Here is a 12,252-nt window from a genome sequence, read left to right on the forward strand (position 1 = left end):
AGTGAACTACAGAAACAGGGAAAACATGGATGCGTCTTACAAACATAATGTTGAGCAAAAGAACCCAGACACAAAAATACATTATTTGATTGTTCCAATTACATAAAATTTAAAAAAAATTAAAACTTGTACTTGTGGATACATGCTTAAATGATAAAACTGTAAAGAAGAGCAAGAAAGTGATTTCAATAGAAGTCAAGAGAATGATTTTCTTTGGGAAGAGGGAGACTAATTATTAGGAAGGGCCCAAGGTGGGGAGTCTGGGGTGCTGGCCGGGTTCTGTTTATTGTCCTGACTGGTTATATGGCCATTTGCTTTTAATAAATCATTGAGTTATACATTTGTTTTGTATACTTTTCTGTATGTTTATCATACTTCACAATAAAAGAGATTTTTACAAATTTATAAGCCTACAAAAATGTGGAGATTTCTGTAGGGATTTTGGAAGCTGGAAAACAAATGAACTAGTATTACTGACTTGGCTGATTCAAGAAAGCTAAAGCCTAGTTTAGTAGTGGGGAATACCGAGTTCCAGTACAGAATCCTCAAAAAGCAAAGGAATTGGTAGCCTACACCAGTTGCTAGAATTGGGGACCTTGAGTTGAGGGGAGGAGGGAGATGGGGACTGAGCTAAAATGAGTAGGTAAAAGCTGTTTGAAAGGCAGCTAAAGTCCTAGCTGCCTCTTCTCCAAGACTGGAGGCTAACCTCTAAAAAGCATAAAGCAAAGAATTTCTGGACCAGGATACAACTGAGGGCATCGATACTTTGCCAAAAACAGGTGAATTAAGTGACCATATGCATTCTCAGTACCGATACAGAGAATTCCCTAACAAAGACCCACCCTGGTCATTCTGTGTATGTAAAGCTCCAAGTCAGCAGCCCACCTACCAACTCTGAAAGCTTTCTAGTCCCTCATTCTTAATGATGAGCAGGTACCAAGGATTATAGGACTCCTCGGGAAAGTCTCTAAGAGAGACAACAACAAAAACAGCAAAAAGCAACTCAAATGAACTTGAGATTCTGAAGAAAATATAAAACTTAAAAATGGAAAAACTATATCTCTCGAAAGATATGAGAAGATATTGAATCCATTATATAAAAACATGATGCTCTTATTAAGAGATTTGTAAGCTGTTCATTTTGTCCTTCGTTTTTATTCATTGTTTTCAGCATTATTTGTTCCACAAATAGTATCTTTTTCTTTGTCAAATTTTACTTTCATGATCTATGGAGATAGGATATGTTGGAAAATAATAGATGTGAATTAACGTAAAACTTTTAAGAAATAGAAACACTCCTAGCAGGAAATCTGTAATTTAATATTCTATCATGATACCAAGGATGTCTCTTCTGAGCTGATAAAGATAAAAGCCTGCTTCTCTCATTGCATTTCTTTTTGATTTTTTTCTTTTCTCTCTTCCATGCAAACTTAAATTTCTCTTCCCATATTTCTATTTTCATCTCCTTGTTTCTTGGTGTCTCTTCTCCCTGAAGATCACTACATTTCAAGCTATCAGAAAGGTATCTGACCAAAATGTGCTATGAGCTTACTACTCGCTGTCTGTCCTACCACAATCTATTAATTAGACTTTTTTAGTTGTAGTTGAATAATTTCAGACAGGCCCTCCATCCTCCCTTTCTGTTTCAATGTATATGTTTTCTCTGAACCCTGCTGTATGATCCTGCAGGGTATTTAGGCCTGGGGGGCGAGGAAGGAGAGGCCACATTTCTTAGTTTCTGACGTTTGAATGCGGTCACCTGATGCATGCCTGGACATTGGCTTCTCATGTGTGAGCTGTTTCCTAAATCTTGGATGAGAAAAGGCCATAAAGTCTTAACGTTAACTTTTTTGATGTTGCTTTATAAAATACCTTACCCATCATCATAATTTATACTGCACAGTTGTCTATGGTAGGAGATAACTTACCAGTTTGTAAATGAGGATTGTAAAATGAAAGCAGCTCTCACTAAGTTCAGGAGAGCTAGCTGTGTGTTGTGTTTACATGCAGAAGACAACTGCTCAAGTCATCACTTGCCATTTGGCAGGCCAAACCCTGCATCCTGAGGTGGCCCACAGCATTCTCAAAAGAGATCTTTGCTGTAGCAACTGTCTTTGTTTATATGTGTGTATTTAATTCTTCCCTGTGTTCTACATTTCAGAACCACAAATAAGTTCCTACCTCATAGATCCACTCAGTCTGTCTTTTTTGTGGCCCCTCCATTTTTTACATCATCTTTTTTTTTCTCTCTTCTGGGTTATTATTTTTTTTTCTCTTGCTCCTTACAACTTCCTGGGACTTTGGTTTGTTTAAACAAACTTAGGCCTTGATTTCTTTTTTAAAAACAATTTCTTTAACTTAGAAAGACGCTTCATCCTGCATTTTTTAAAACTAACCTGTTAACATATTCCTTTAACTCACTTATCCTTTGTATTCTCTAAGGAGGCACTACAGTTCGAAAGGAGATCATCAAGAATAAAATCAGAGCCATTGGGAAGATGGCACGGGTCTTTTCAATTCTTCGGTAAGGATAACTCTGTCATGACAGTGTGGGATAAGAGCATTTTGAGAGTAATTTAGAAGTTGATTTCAGAACAGTTTTTTTAGAATTGGAGTTTGGTATTAGAACTGTTGGTCTTTGGGTTGAGTACAGTTTGAATCAGGCCTACATGTTAAAGTGCCTAGAAATGCCTGGCAAACATTGATTTGGTATGAGCTTAGACACAGTGCAGTGAGTGCAGTGATTTAGTGTGGATTCTGGAGCCAGATTGCCTGTGTTCAGATCCTGGCTCTACATCTTCTCAGCTGTGTGATCTTGTGCCTCATTTTCCTGGTCTGTAAAAGAGTGATAATAGCAGATCTGCCTTACAAGGTTCTTTGGAGGATTATATGGGGTAATATATGGAAAACAGTAGAACAGCACCTGATTATTAAATGGCTTTAATTGAAAAGTAAGACCTGGCTAATTGTTGTTAATTGGAATATTTACAGAAAACATCCCTTTCTTTGGGTCAGGGAAGGGGTAGGGAGAAGGAGAACCTATCCTCCATCTCTGTGCATCTTTTCTTAACTTCTTTCAAGTATCTTGGTAGGTTCTGAGTGGTAGGCACCCTAGCATTAACCCAGGGCTTTGATCTTCCTTTGCAGGGAAGAGAGTGAGAGTGTGCTGACTCTCAAGGGCCTGACTCCTACAGGTACACTCCCTTTGGGTGTACTCTCAGGAGGAAAGCAGACTATTGAGACAGGTGAGTATGAGAAATGCTTCTTTCATGGAAGGTGTGCTCCCGTTACCTAGCAGTCAATGTCAAATTGAAACTTAGGACTTCTTTCCATAAATGGTACTAAAGCAATTGGATATCTATCTCTGGGGGAAAAATGGATCTCCATACACAAAAACTAAATCAAAATGAATTATAACTTAAATGTAAAATCTAAAACAGTAAAACTCCTGGAAGAAAGTATGGAAACTAGGCATTGGGGTAGATAAAGAGTCCTTGAATATGACACAAAAAATACTAACCTTAAAAGAAAAATTGAATAAATGACTTTCGTGAAAGTTAAGAATGTGTATTCACAGAAGTTCATGATTAAGAAAGGAAAAAGACAAACCATAAACTGGGAGAAGATTTTTGCAGTACATATATCTGACAAAGGACTTATATTCAGAGTAAAGAACTACAACTCAGGGACTTCCTGGTGGTCCAGTGGTTAGGACTCCACGCTTCCATCACAAGGGGCATGGGTTTGATCCTTGGTCGGGGAACTACGATCCCGCATGCCCCACCCCGTGGCAAAAAAAATAAAAAGTACAACTCAATAAGAAAAACACAAAACAACCAAATTTTTTTAATGGTCAAAAGATTTTAACAGACACTTCACAAAAGAGGGTATTAAAATGGCCAAAAAGCATATGAAAAGGTGCTTAAAATAGTTACTCATCTGGGAAATGGATATAAAACCACAGTGAGATACCACTACATATTCTCTAGAATGGCTAAAATTTAAAAGTGTGGCAATACCGAGTGTTGATGAGTTTGTGAAGAACTAAAACTAGATACATTGCTGGTGGGTTTGTAAATTGGTTCAACCACTTTGGAAAACTGTTGGGCAATAAAGCAAAACATATGTCTAGCCTACAACCCAGCAAATCCATGCCTGTTTTTTATTTTATTTTATTTTATTTTATTTTATTTTATTTTTGGCTGAGTTGGGTCTTCATTGCTGCGCATGGGCTTTCTCTAGTTGCAGCGAGCAGGGGCTACTCTTCGTTGCAGTGCATGGGCTTCTCATTGCAGTGGCTTCTCTTGTTGTGGAGCACAGGCACTAGGCACACGGGCTCAGTAGTTGCGGCTCACAGGCCCAGTTGCTCCGTGGCATGTGGGATCTTCCCGGACCAGGGCTTGAACCCATGTCCCCTGCATTGACAGACAGATTCTTAACCACTGCGCCACCAGGGAAGCCCCCACGCCTGGTTTCTATCGAAGAGAAATTAGTGCATATGTCCACCAAAGGATGTACATAAGAATGCTCACCTTAGCTTTACTCATAATAGTCCAAAATGGGAAACAACCAAATGTCCATCAATAGTAGAATAGATAAATAAATTGTTATATTTATACAATGGAATTTACTCAGCAATAAAAAAATAACATTATGAATACATGCAAAAACGTGGTTGAATCTCACAGACATCATGGTAAACTCAAAAAGCTACACTGAAAAGAGCACAGACTGTCTGATTTATATGATGTGTAAGAGCAGGCAGACTAACATTTCTGGGTGGGGTCAAAGTGAGGCGGCGGGGAAGCAACTGTGGTGTATATGGGCCTCACGGTGCCTCTCATCATGATGAGCGTATTCTGGGCTTTGTCAGCTTCTTGGAGCCCTGGTTCATCCCTGAGGGTCCCAACTGGGAGTTATCATCACCTGGTTGGTGACCTGTTCAGTTTGCTGTTATCTCTAGTCATGAAGAGATGTTAAATCACCTCCATACCTAGACCACCTTCCTTGACTTGCCTATTTTGGCCATCAGCTGCCTTAAACATTCACAGCACATTTGAACATCTTATTCTACAACGCAGTATTTTTTTTCCCGTTACCTTTTTTACACTTTGATGAATTATGTATCTACTTAAGCTGTGCAGGCTCCATAAAATGTCTATGCACTCCTCTGAGATAGAAAATGCTGTTCTTCTGAGAAATATGACTCTCTCTTTGGAACCTGTGGATTTGAAGGTGGCTCCTGCCTGCTCACTACATGGGAATCAGCAAAGTGTTTAAGAACTGTTACAAGACAGGAAAACGCCAGTGGGGCTGTCAGTAGGAGAACATGTTCAGAGGGAAGATCTGTCCCACCAGAATTATGCCAAAGTATATTTTTAGGATGAATTTATTTCTGCTAGTTTTTGGAATAAATTATTTTTCTGTTTTCAAAAAAAAAAAGAACTGGGACTTCCTAGTGGCACAGTGGTTAAAAATCCACCTGTCAATGCAGGGGACATGGTTTCGAGCCCTGGTCTAGGAAGATCCCCCATGCCTTGGAGCAGCTAAGCCCACGAGCCACAGCTGCTGAGCCTGCATGCTGCAACTACGGAAGCCTGCGTGCCTGGAGCCCATGCTCTGCAACAAGAGAAGCCACCGCAATGAGAAGCTTGCGCCCTGCAACAAAGAGTAGCCCCAGCTCACTGCAACTAGAGAAAGCCCGTGCACAGCAATGAAGACCCAGCACAGCCAAAAATAATTAAATAATTAATTTAAAAAAAAAAAAAAAAAAAGAGCTTCACCATGTCCCAGGCACTGAAGTGAAACACTCGATAGGTATTTGTGCTTTCTGTTCTTAGAAAGACAAGCAACAACAACAAAAAAAGGAACTGGCAGGCTCCTCAATGGTAAAAGAAGTCAGAATGGCACGTCCTCTGGTGGGAGCATATGGACCCAGCAGGAGCACAGGGGACTTCGGGAGGGAGTCGTGGGAATGTTCTGTATCACTCTCTAGGTGGTAGTTACACAAGTGTATGCATATCTAAAAATGTATTAAGCAGTACACTTCAGATTTATGCACATCATATGCCTCACTTGTGTGTTTTATACCTTAATTTTGGGGGGTTAGAGTTTCTCAGTCAGAAAGGGAGTTTGCCTCTTTGCCTGCAAACCATATCCTACAACAGTAGCTCAGTCACCTCTTCCACCAGAGTGTCAGTTCTGAAAATTACGTGGGCGTTGACTTTAAGGAGAGGGCTCTTTGGAACCCAGGATTGATAAGGTTGATATTTGTCAGAATAAACAGATCTGGTCAAGCAAGGGGAAGAAACGTGAGATCAAATCATTGGATGACTAATTCTAGGCAAGAAAACTGGAGTTGAAGCATTAACAACTTAGAGTTTCACTGCTTTTTTGCCCCCTTGTTTTTTGAATTGCTTCTACTTAAGTTTTTCTTTTCCTTGTCACCCTGCCTCTTATAGGAATTCTTTGCATTTTGTGAACATTCCAGGGCTATTGATTAATAGGAACAGCCCCCTTTCCCCCTCTTCTTTTTTTTTTTTTTTTTTTTTTTGGTGGTACACGGGCCTCTCACTGCTGTGGCCTCTCCCGTTGCGCGGAGCACAGGCTCCGGACGCGCAGGCTCAGCGGCCGTGGCTCACGGGCCCAGCCACTCCGCGGCACGTGGGATCCTCCCGGACCGGGGCACGAACCCGTGTCCCCTGCATAGGCAGGCGGACTCTCAACCACTGCGCCACCAGGGAAGCCCCCCCTCTTCTTTTTATAGGATTGATTTCCTCCTTCTCTTTCAAATTGAATACTGAAATATTAGAGTTTAGTTATTTATAAGGAAGAGTGAAAATTTTCTCCTTGGAAGTATAAAATTAATTTTCTTAACTTCTGTAGTTTCATAGGAAGAATCAGTAAACTGTTTCAGATTGAATTTTTCCTCTCAGATGTGCAGTTTCTTGTAAGCAAAATACTTCTCAGTCATTGCTTTGCTTATTAGTCATGTGAAATATTCTGAGAGCAGCTCTGACAAAGCATTTTAGAGTTAATGGGTAGTAATATGGGTAAAGAAAAAAAGGAACATCCTATACATCCTTTCTTGAAAAGTTTTTGCAGTTTGCTGATCCACAGAGTTGTTGTTTTAATCTGAATGAAATTTTTCTAGACCTTGATTTGAAAGAGTAAATCTGCAAATCTGGGATAAGTAGCAAAGAGAATTTTATGGATGTGTTATTTGGAGATTTGTTGTTTATAATCCTTGGTCTGTCTTTTGTTCTCAGTCCCAAATATATGCAGTTTCTCTTCATTCCTGATTTGAATATGAGTGTTTTAATCAATATAGGATTGTTTATTGATACTCCACAATTGATAGAAATCTCAGGAATGTGTAAGAACAAAACTAAAGTTGCAGCCAACTTTTTAGAGCTTCTTATTCTCTCTTATTGATTGACAAGAACTGAGTTTATTTGTCATTTTCCCATCAGAGTCCCAGTTCCACAGGTTCACTGGCAAACTGGAGCATTAGCTGAAAAAGATCTTTTATTGTTCATGTAACTTTACTTGGAGAGCCTTCAACCAACAATATCCCATCCTATATGGCCTTATAGCCTACATTCATTTATACCCCACCTTGTTCCAAGGGGGATTTGAGTAAGTTACAGTATACATCCAGCACAGTGAAGGGACATAAATATGCTTGGAAATTGGAGCACAAAGGAAAACAAACCAGTGAAAGCCAATAAATAGTCAGTCACAAATTTGACTCCAAGCTTCCTAGTAGCCAAAATAAAGAGGAAAGACCATAAGATAAAAAACAGGTCAGTTATAAATTGGACTCCATCAAAAGTTTAAAAGTTTTAAAACTTTAAAATGGAACCATCAAGAAAGTGAAAACACAACCCACAGCATGGGTGAAAATATTTACAAAGCATACATCTGATAAGAGACTAGTATCTAGAAACTGTAAAGAATTCTTGTAACTGAATAATAAAAAGGCAAATAACCCAATTAAAATGGGTAAAAAATTGAACAGACATTTTTCCAAAGAAGGCATACAAATGGCCAATAAGCATGTGAAAAGATGTTCCACATCATTAGACATTAACCACAAGGAGATACCACTTTAAGCCCACTGGATAGTTGTAATCAAAAAGGCAGATAGAAACAAGTGTTGGTGAGAATGGAGAGAAAGTAGGACCCTCATACACTGCTGGTGGGGATTTAAAATGGAGCAGCACATTGGAAACCAATCTGGCAATTTCTTACATGATTAAACATACAGTTAATCATATTGAACCAGCAGTTACACTCCTAGTTACATACCCAGAGAAATGAAAACATAGCCACACAAAAACTTGTACACAAATGTTCACAGTAACATGCTCTGTAATAGCCAATAAGTGGAAACAGCACAGATGTCTATCACCTGATGAATGGATAAACAAAACGTCGTATATTCATACAATGGAATACTATTCAGTCATAAAAAGGAATTATGTACTGATATAATCCTCAACATGAATAAGCCTTGAAAACAGTACGCTAAGTGACAGAAGCCAGTCACTAAAACCACATATTATATGATTCCACTTATGCGAAATGTCTAGAACAGGCAAATCTGTAGAGACGGAAAGTACTTTAGTGGTTGACTATAAAGTTAGGGGAAGGGATGAGGGAGGGAAATGGGGGTTTTAGGGGGTGATGAAAATGTTCTAACCATAGATTGTGGTAATGGCTACACAACTCTTAAAATCATTGAATTATACACTTTGAACAAGTGAATTTTATGGTTATGTGAATTATATTTCAGTAAAGAAATCTCATTCGGTAAAGAAAAGTGTATTTCAGTAAAGGGAAAAAACCCAGTTTCTCAGTTTTATATGAATGTTTCTTATAAGGAATATCCTTCAGTGCAGGCTATCTTAATACCCGATGCAAAAAGCAATTCTAGGAGGACCCAAAACACTGTGATACTAGTACACATTTTGCCAGACATAGCTTTTAAATTCTAATTAAACCAGCACTGTGTATACAATTTCAGGTAAAGCTTTTTTCTCCCACTTCTTAACAGTTGCTTTTGTGATGTACTGTTTGAAGGCACTATCGTTTTCCTGTGAAAGTTTGTTTGTTCTATGTGAGGAGATTTGAGAGGGTGTGACATTGCTTTAACACATGCCAACACATGGTTGACAAATGTAAGCAGTTGATAAGTTGATTCCAAGTTTCCATTTTCCCCGTTGCCTTGGGAAGTTAATTTTCAGTTCTTCCAGTTTCTCCTCTCTGATTGATATAAAAAGCCTCAGGAACAGCAAACTGTTACTGTTCATTATTCTTCCCTGCCTTCTTTTAAAAAATTAGTATTGGAGGAACTAACACGGTTCTCCTAATAAGGTCTTTCTTGCTACAACTGGTAACCTTTTCATATATTAGCACTTTTACTGTCTTAAAAAGAAGATGCAAGAAAGTTTACCTGACTAATTTTTAAATAGCTTCCTTTTCCAAAAGTAAAGGAGAAGAGGGCCTTCTTAGTGATTGGCTTGCTCTCTTGCACAGCGAATGGAAGCCACGTGGGTTGGAAATGTCAGCCTCTGCTGTGTCTCTCCTCCCAGATGGTACATGAATTTGTATTCAGAATTGAATAGATTTATGCCTTTGCCAGCTAGTACTCCACCCCCGGAAAAGAAATAACCCCTCTCTTATAACCCATTTTTCTCTCCTTCCTAATGCCAGTCTGTTATTCAATGACCACTCTTTTTCATTAAGGACAGTTGGACCCCACACAAGTTGCTTGAAGTCATTAAGAAATAGTTTTAAATAACCTTTCTTAATAGGACACAGCAGCTACAGATCTAACATCATCTGAACTACCACAAACTAAAGAGCAGTTGTAATATTAAATGATTTGACTGGACATATTTTGATATGTGAATGTTAAGACGTAGATTAGCAGCTGGCTATTTAAAATGAGGAAAACGTCGTAACTCTTGTTTCTTCTAGTCAGCTTGATTGACCCCATTGGATGACATTAGCTAAAAGGTTCTCGTGCCACTCACAATGTGAACAATCTTAGACACTCTCCCCACCTCACATGTCCCCCCAATTTAGTTGTTCGCAGTAATCCTGTCGCTTCTCTAACTAGTCGACTTTTATGAGGGATGGGAATAGGCTTAAAGATGGGACGCTGGGATGTCTGTGCTGGCAGCAGTGCTGTTGGTTTACTCACTCTTTTTCTGCCTTCATTTTTGCATGCCACTGCTCCTGCCTCTTACAGCCACAGTAGAAGCGGTAGAGGCCCGGGAAGGTATGGCCATATTCCTATGATAGATGTGATCATGTGTCTGTCTACTAGTTTTAAAAGCTTTGTCAACATTTGAAATCTTTTATTATTGCATCACCAGAACTGTAACAGTGAGGAAAGGAAGAGATATCTCTAGGCATGCTCACAAAGTATTTCCTTTGTGTCCTGTATTTGTATTAATTTAAATGACCTTCTCCACAGCTGAAGTCCTTTCTGGGCTCTCTCAGTTTTAATGCAATGACTGAAGCTTAAGCAGCTGGTCATGGGGGTTCAAATGGTGTAATCTCATAGCCCTTCCATGTCCAAGAGGCATCCATTTGATTATCAGAAATTCAAACCGTCAGCCTCTTTATCTAATGATTCCAAAGGACATCAAAAGTGGAGGCAAAAGTAGATAGGAGTTAGTTTGATTAGTTTCTGAGGTTGCCCTAAGTCGGTCAAGCTAAATTATCTTTGTTTCTATGAAAACAAATTTTAAGTAACAAATTATCTATGAATTCTGAGGATGGAAACCACTGGAATTGATAAACTTGTGTTATAAATGTAATTGTTCTGTTAGATAAGATGGTTCACAATGGGAATGCCTTTCCTTGGTGATACAAAAGTTGAATCAGAAAGAAAATATCTAAGAACTATTTTTTAGATGGCTCTTAACTTACGTTCAGCTCCTGGTTGTGCAAGATAAAAAGCTCTCCTTCTAAACAAACTTTTTTGTGTGGTCTATGTGATGTTTGTGTTAGAGCAGCTACTCTGCTTAACTTGTTACTGTTATTCTAGTGTTGCCTTTTTTCTCTCTCACTGAGCACGTTTCTGGCCCATAAGAGACTCTTTCAAATGTATTGGGGCGTTTTGTCAGGTCTACTTCTGCTATGATTAATTGAGCTATGAAAATGACTTTCACAGTTTCCGTGGCCCTTTGGGCCTTAAGGAAGCAGTAGCTTCAGACCAGCCTAATTGAAATCAAATATTGCTCAATCCCTTCACCAGACATGTGCTCCACAGCCACCCTTCTGTATTTTTCTCTAGGAGGTTGCTGTATGCTAAGAAACTTAAAGCTGGTCGCTTAACTGTCTAATTGAGCTCCTCCCTTTCCTGTTTTTCTGTAGCCATCAGAGGGTTTTCGCTTCAGCACAGGATCCGGAGTTTTGAAGAAGCCCGGGGTCTAGACCGAATTAATGAGCGGATGCCACCCCGCAAAGATAGCCAGTACTTTGATGGGCCGGTGAAATTGGTCCAACCAAACGCTGCGCACAGGAGTGACAAGGGGAGAAGAGCCAGTAATGACTCAGAGCCCTGCTGTGGCACAGGTGGATCCAAGACTTAACAATCAATTTTATTTATTTATTATTGGAAAACAAAACAAAAACAACTGAAACAACTTAAACCTGGAGGTGCATTCATAATACACTCTGCATTTACTCTGTAAGAAAGGTGACCATTTTATAAATTCTTTTAATTTATGTTTAATATATACATAAAAAGTGAATGTGTTTGTTTTTCCTCCCCCCCCCCCCCAATTTTTAGGAACTGATCTGATTGTCTGATACATAGTGAAGTCTTGTGCTATAAAGGAGACCTTCCCCTAATAAAAGGGCCTTGGAAACCTCTACCCTGGTTTCTGACTTGAACTAGCCAGCCTTTTCTCTTGTTTTTGGAGGGTAATATCTTTCATTTCAGACTAATCATTTTACAAACACAAAAGGGTTTTTTCTTTTCTTTCTTTTTTTTTTTTTCCTTTCTACAGGGTACCATTGAAGAAGATCTCTTAGATTTCAGTGGCTAAAACTTCTCTTCTTATGGAATACTTGATTATAGTAGAACTCCTAAGTGAATAACCCAAACCCAGTGATTTTAAGGGCCAAGGGAAATGTTTTCCGTAATAACCTACTTTCTTCTGGACTCTCAATTACTCAATGTATTCTAGTATGGTGAAATAAAAAATAATGAGGGATTTTCGTAGAATTACT

General features: G+C 39.0%; 1 protein-coding gene across 4 annotated transcripts in view; it reads left to right on the forward strand.

Annotated features, from left to right (window-relative positions):
- The window catches only part of PPP3CC (protein phosphatase 3 catalytic subunit gamma), a 90,766-nt gene extending 78,853 nt beyond the window's left edge, over positions 1 to 11,913 (forward strand). The window contains exons 11-15 of one of the 4 annotated variants that reach the window (XM_059072471.2): positions 1,496 to 1,522; positions 2,443 to 2,524; positions 3,148 to 3,245; positions 10,259 to 10,288; positions 11,392 to 11,913. In XM_059072471.2, coding sequence (XP_058928454.1) covers positions 1,496 to 1,522; positions 2,443 to 2,524; positions 3,148 to 3,245; positions 10,259 to 10,288; positions 11,392 to 11,609 — 455 coding nt within the window. In that variant the 3' untranslated portion in view covers positions 11,610 to 11,913. The remainder of the gene's footprint in view (positions 1 to 1,495; positions 1,523 to 2,442; positions 2,525 to 3,147; positions 3,246 to 10,258; positions 10,289 to 11,391) is intronic. The other 3 variants (XM_067039861.1, XM_067039862.1, XM_059072472.2) reach the window with 3 other exon arrangements.
- Positions 11,914 to 12,252: the final 339 nt, after the last annotated feature.

This window comes from Kogia breviceps, chromosome 8 (genome assembly GCF_026419965.1).
Source record: "Kogia breviceps isolate mKogBre1 chromosome 8, mKogBre1 haplotype 1, whole genome shotgun sequence".
Taxonomy (NCBI): domain Eukaryota; kingdom Metazoa; phylum Chordata; class Mammalia; order Artiodactyla; family Physeteridae; genus Kogia; species Kogia breviceps.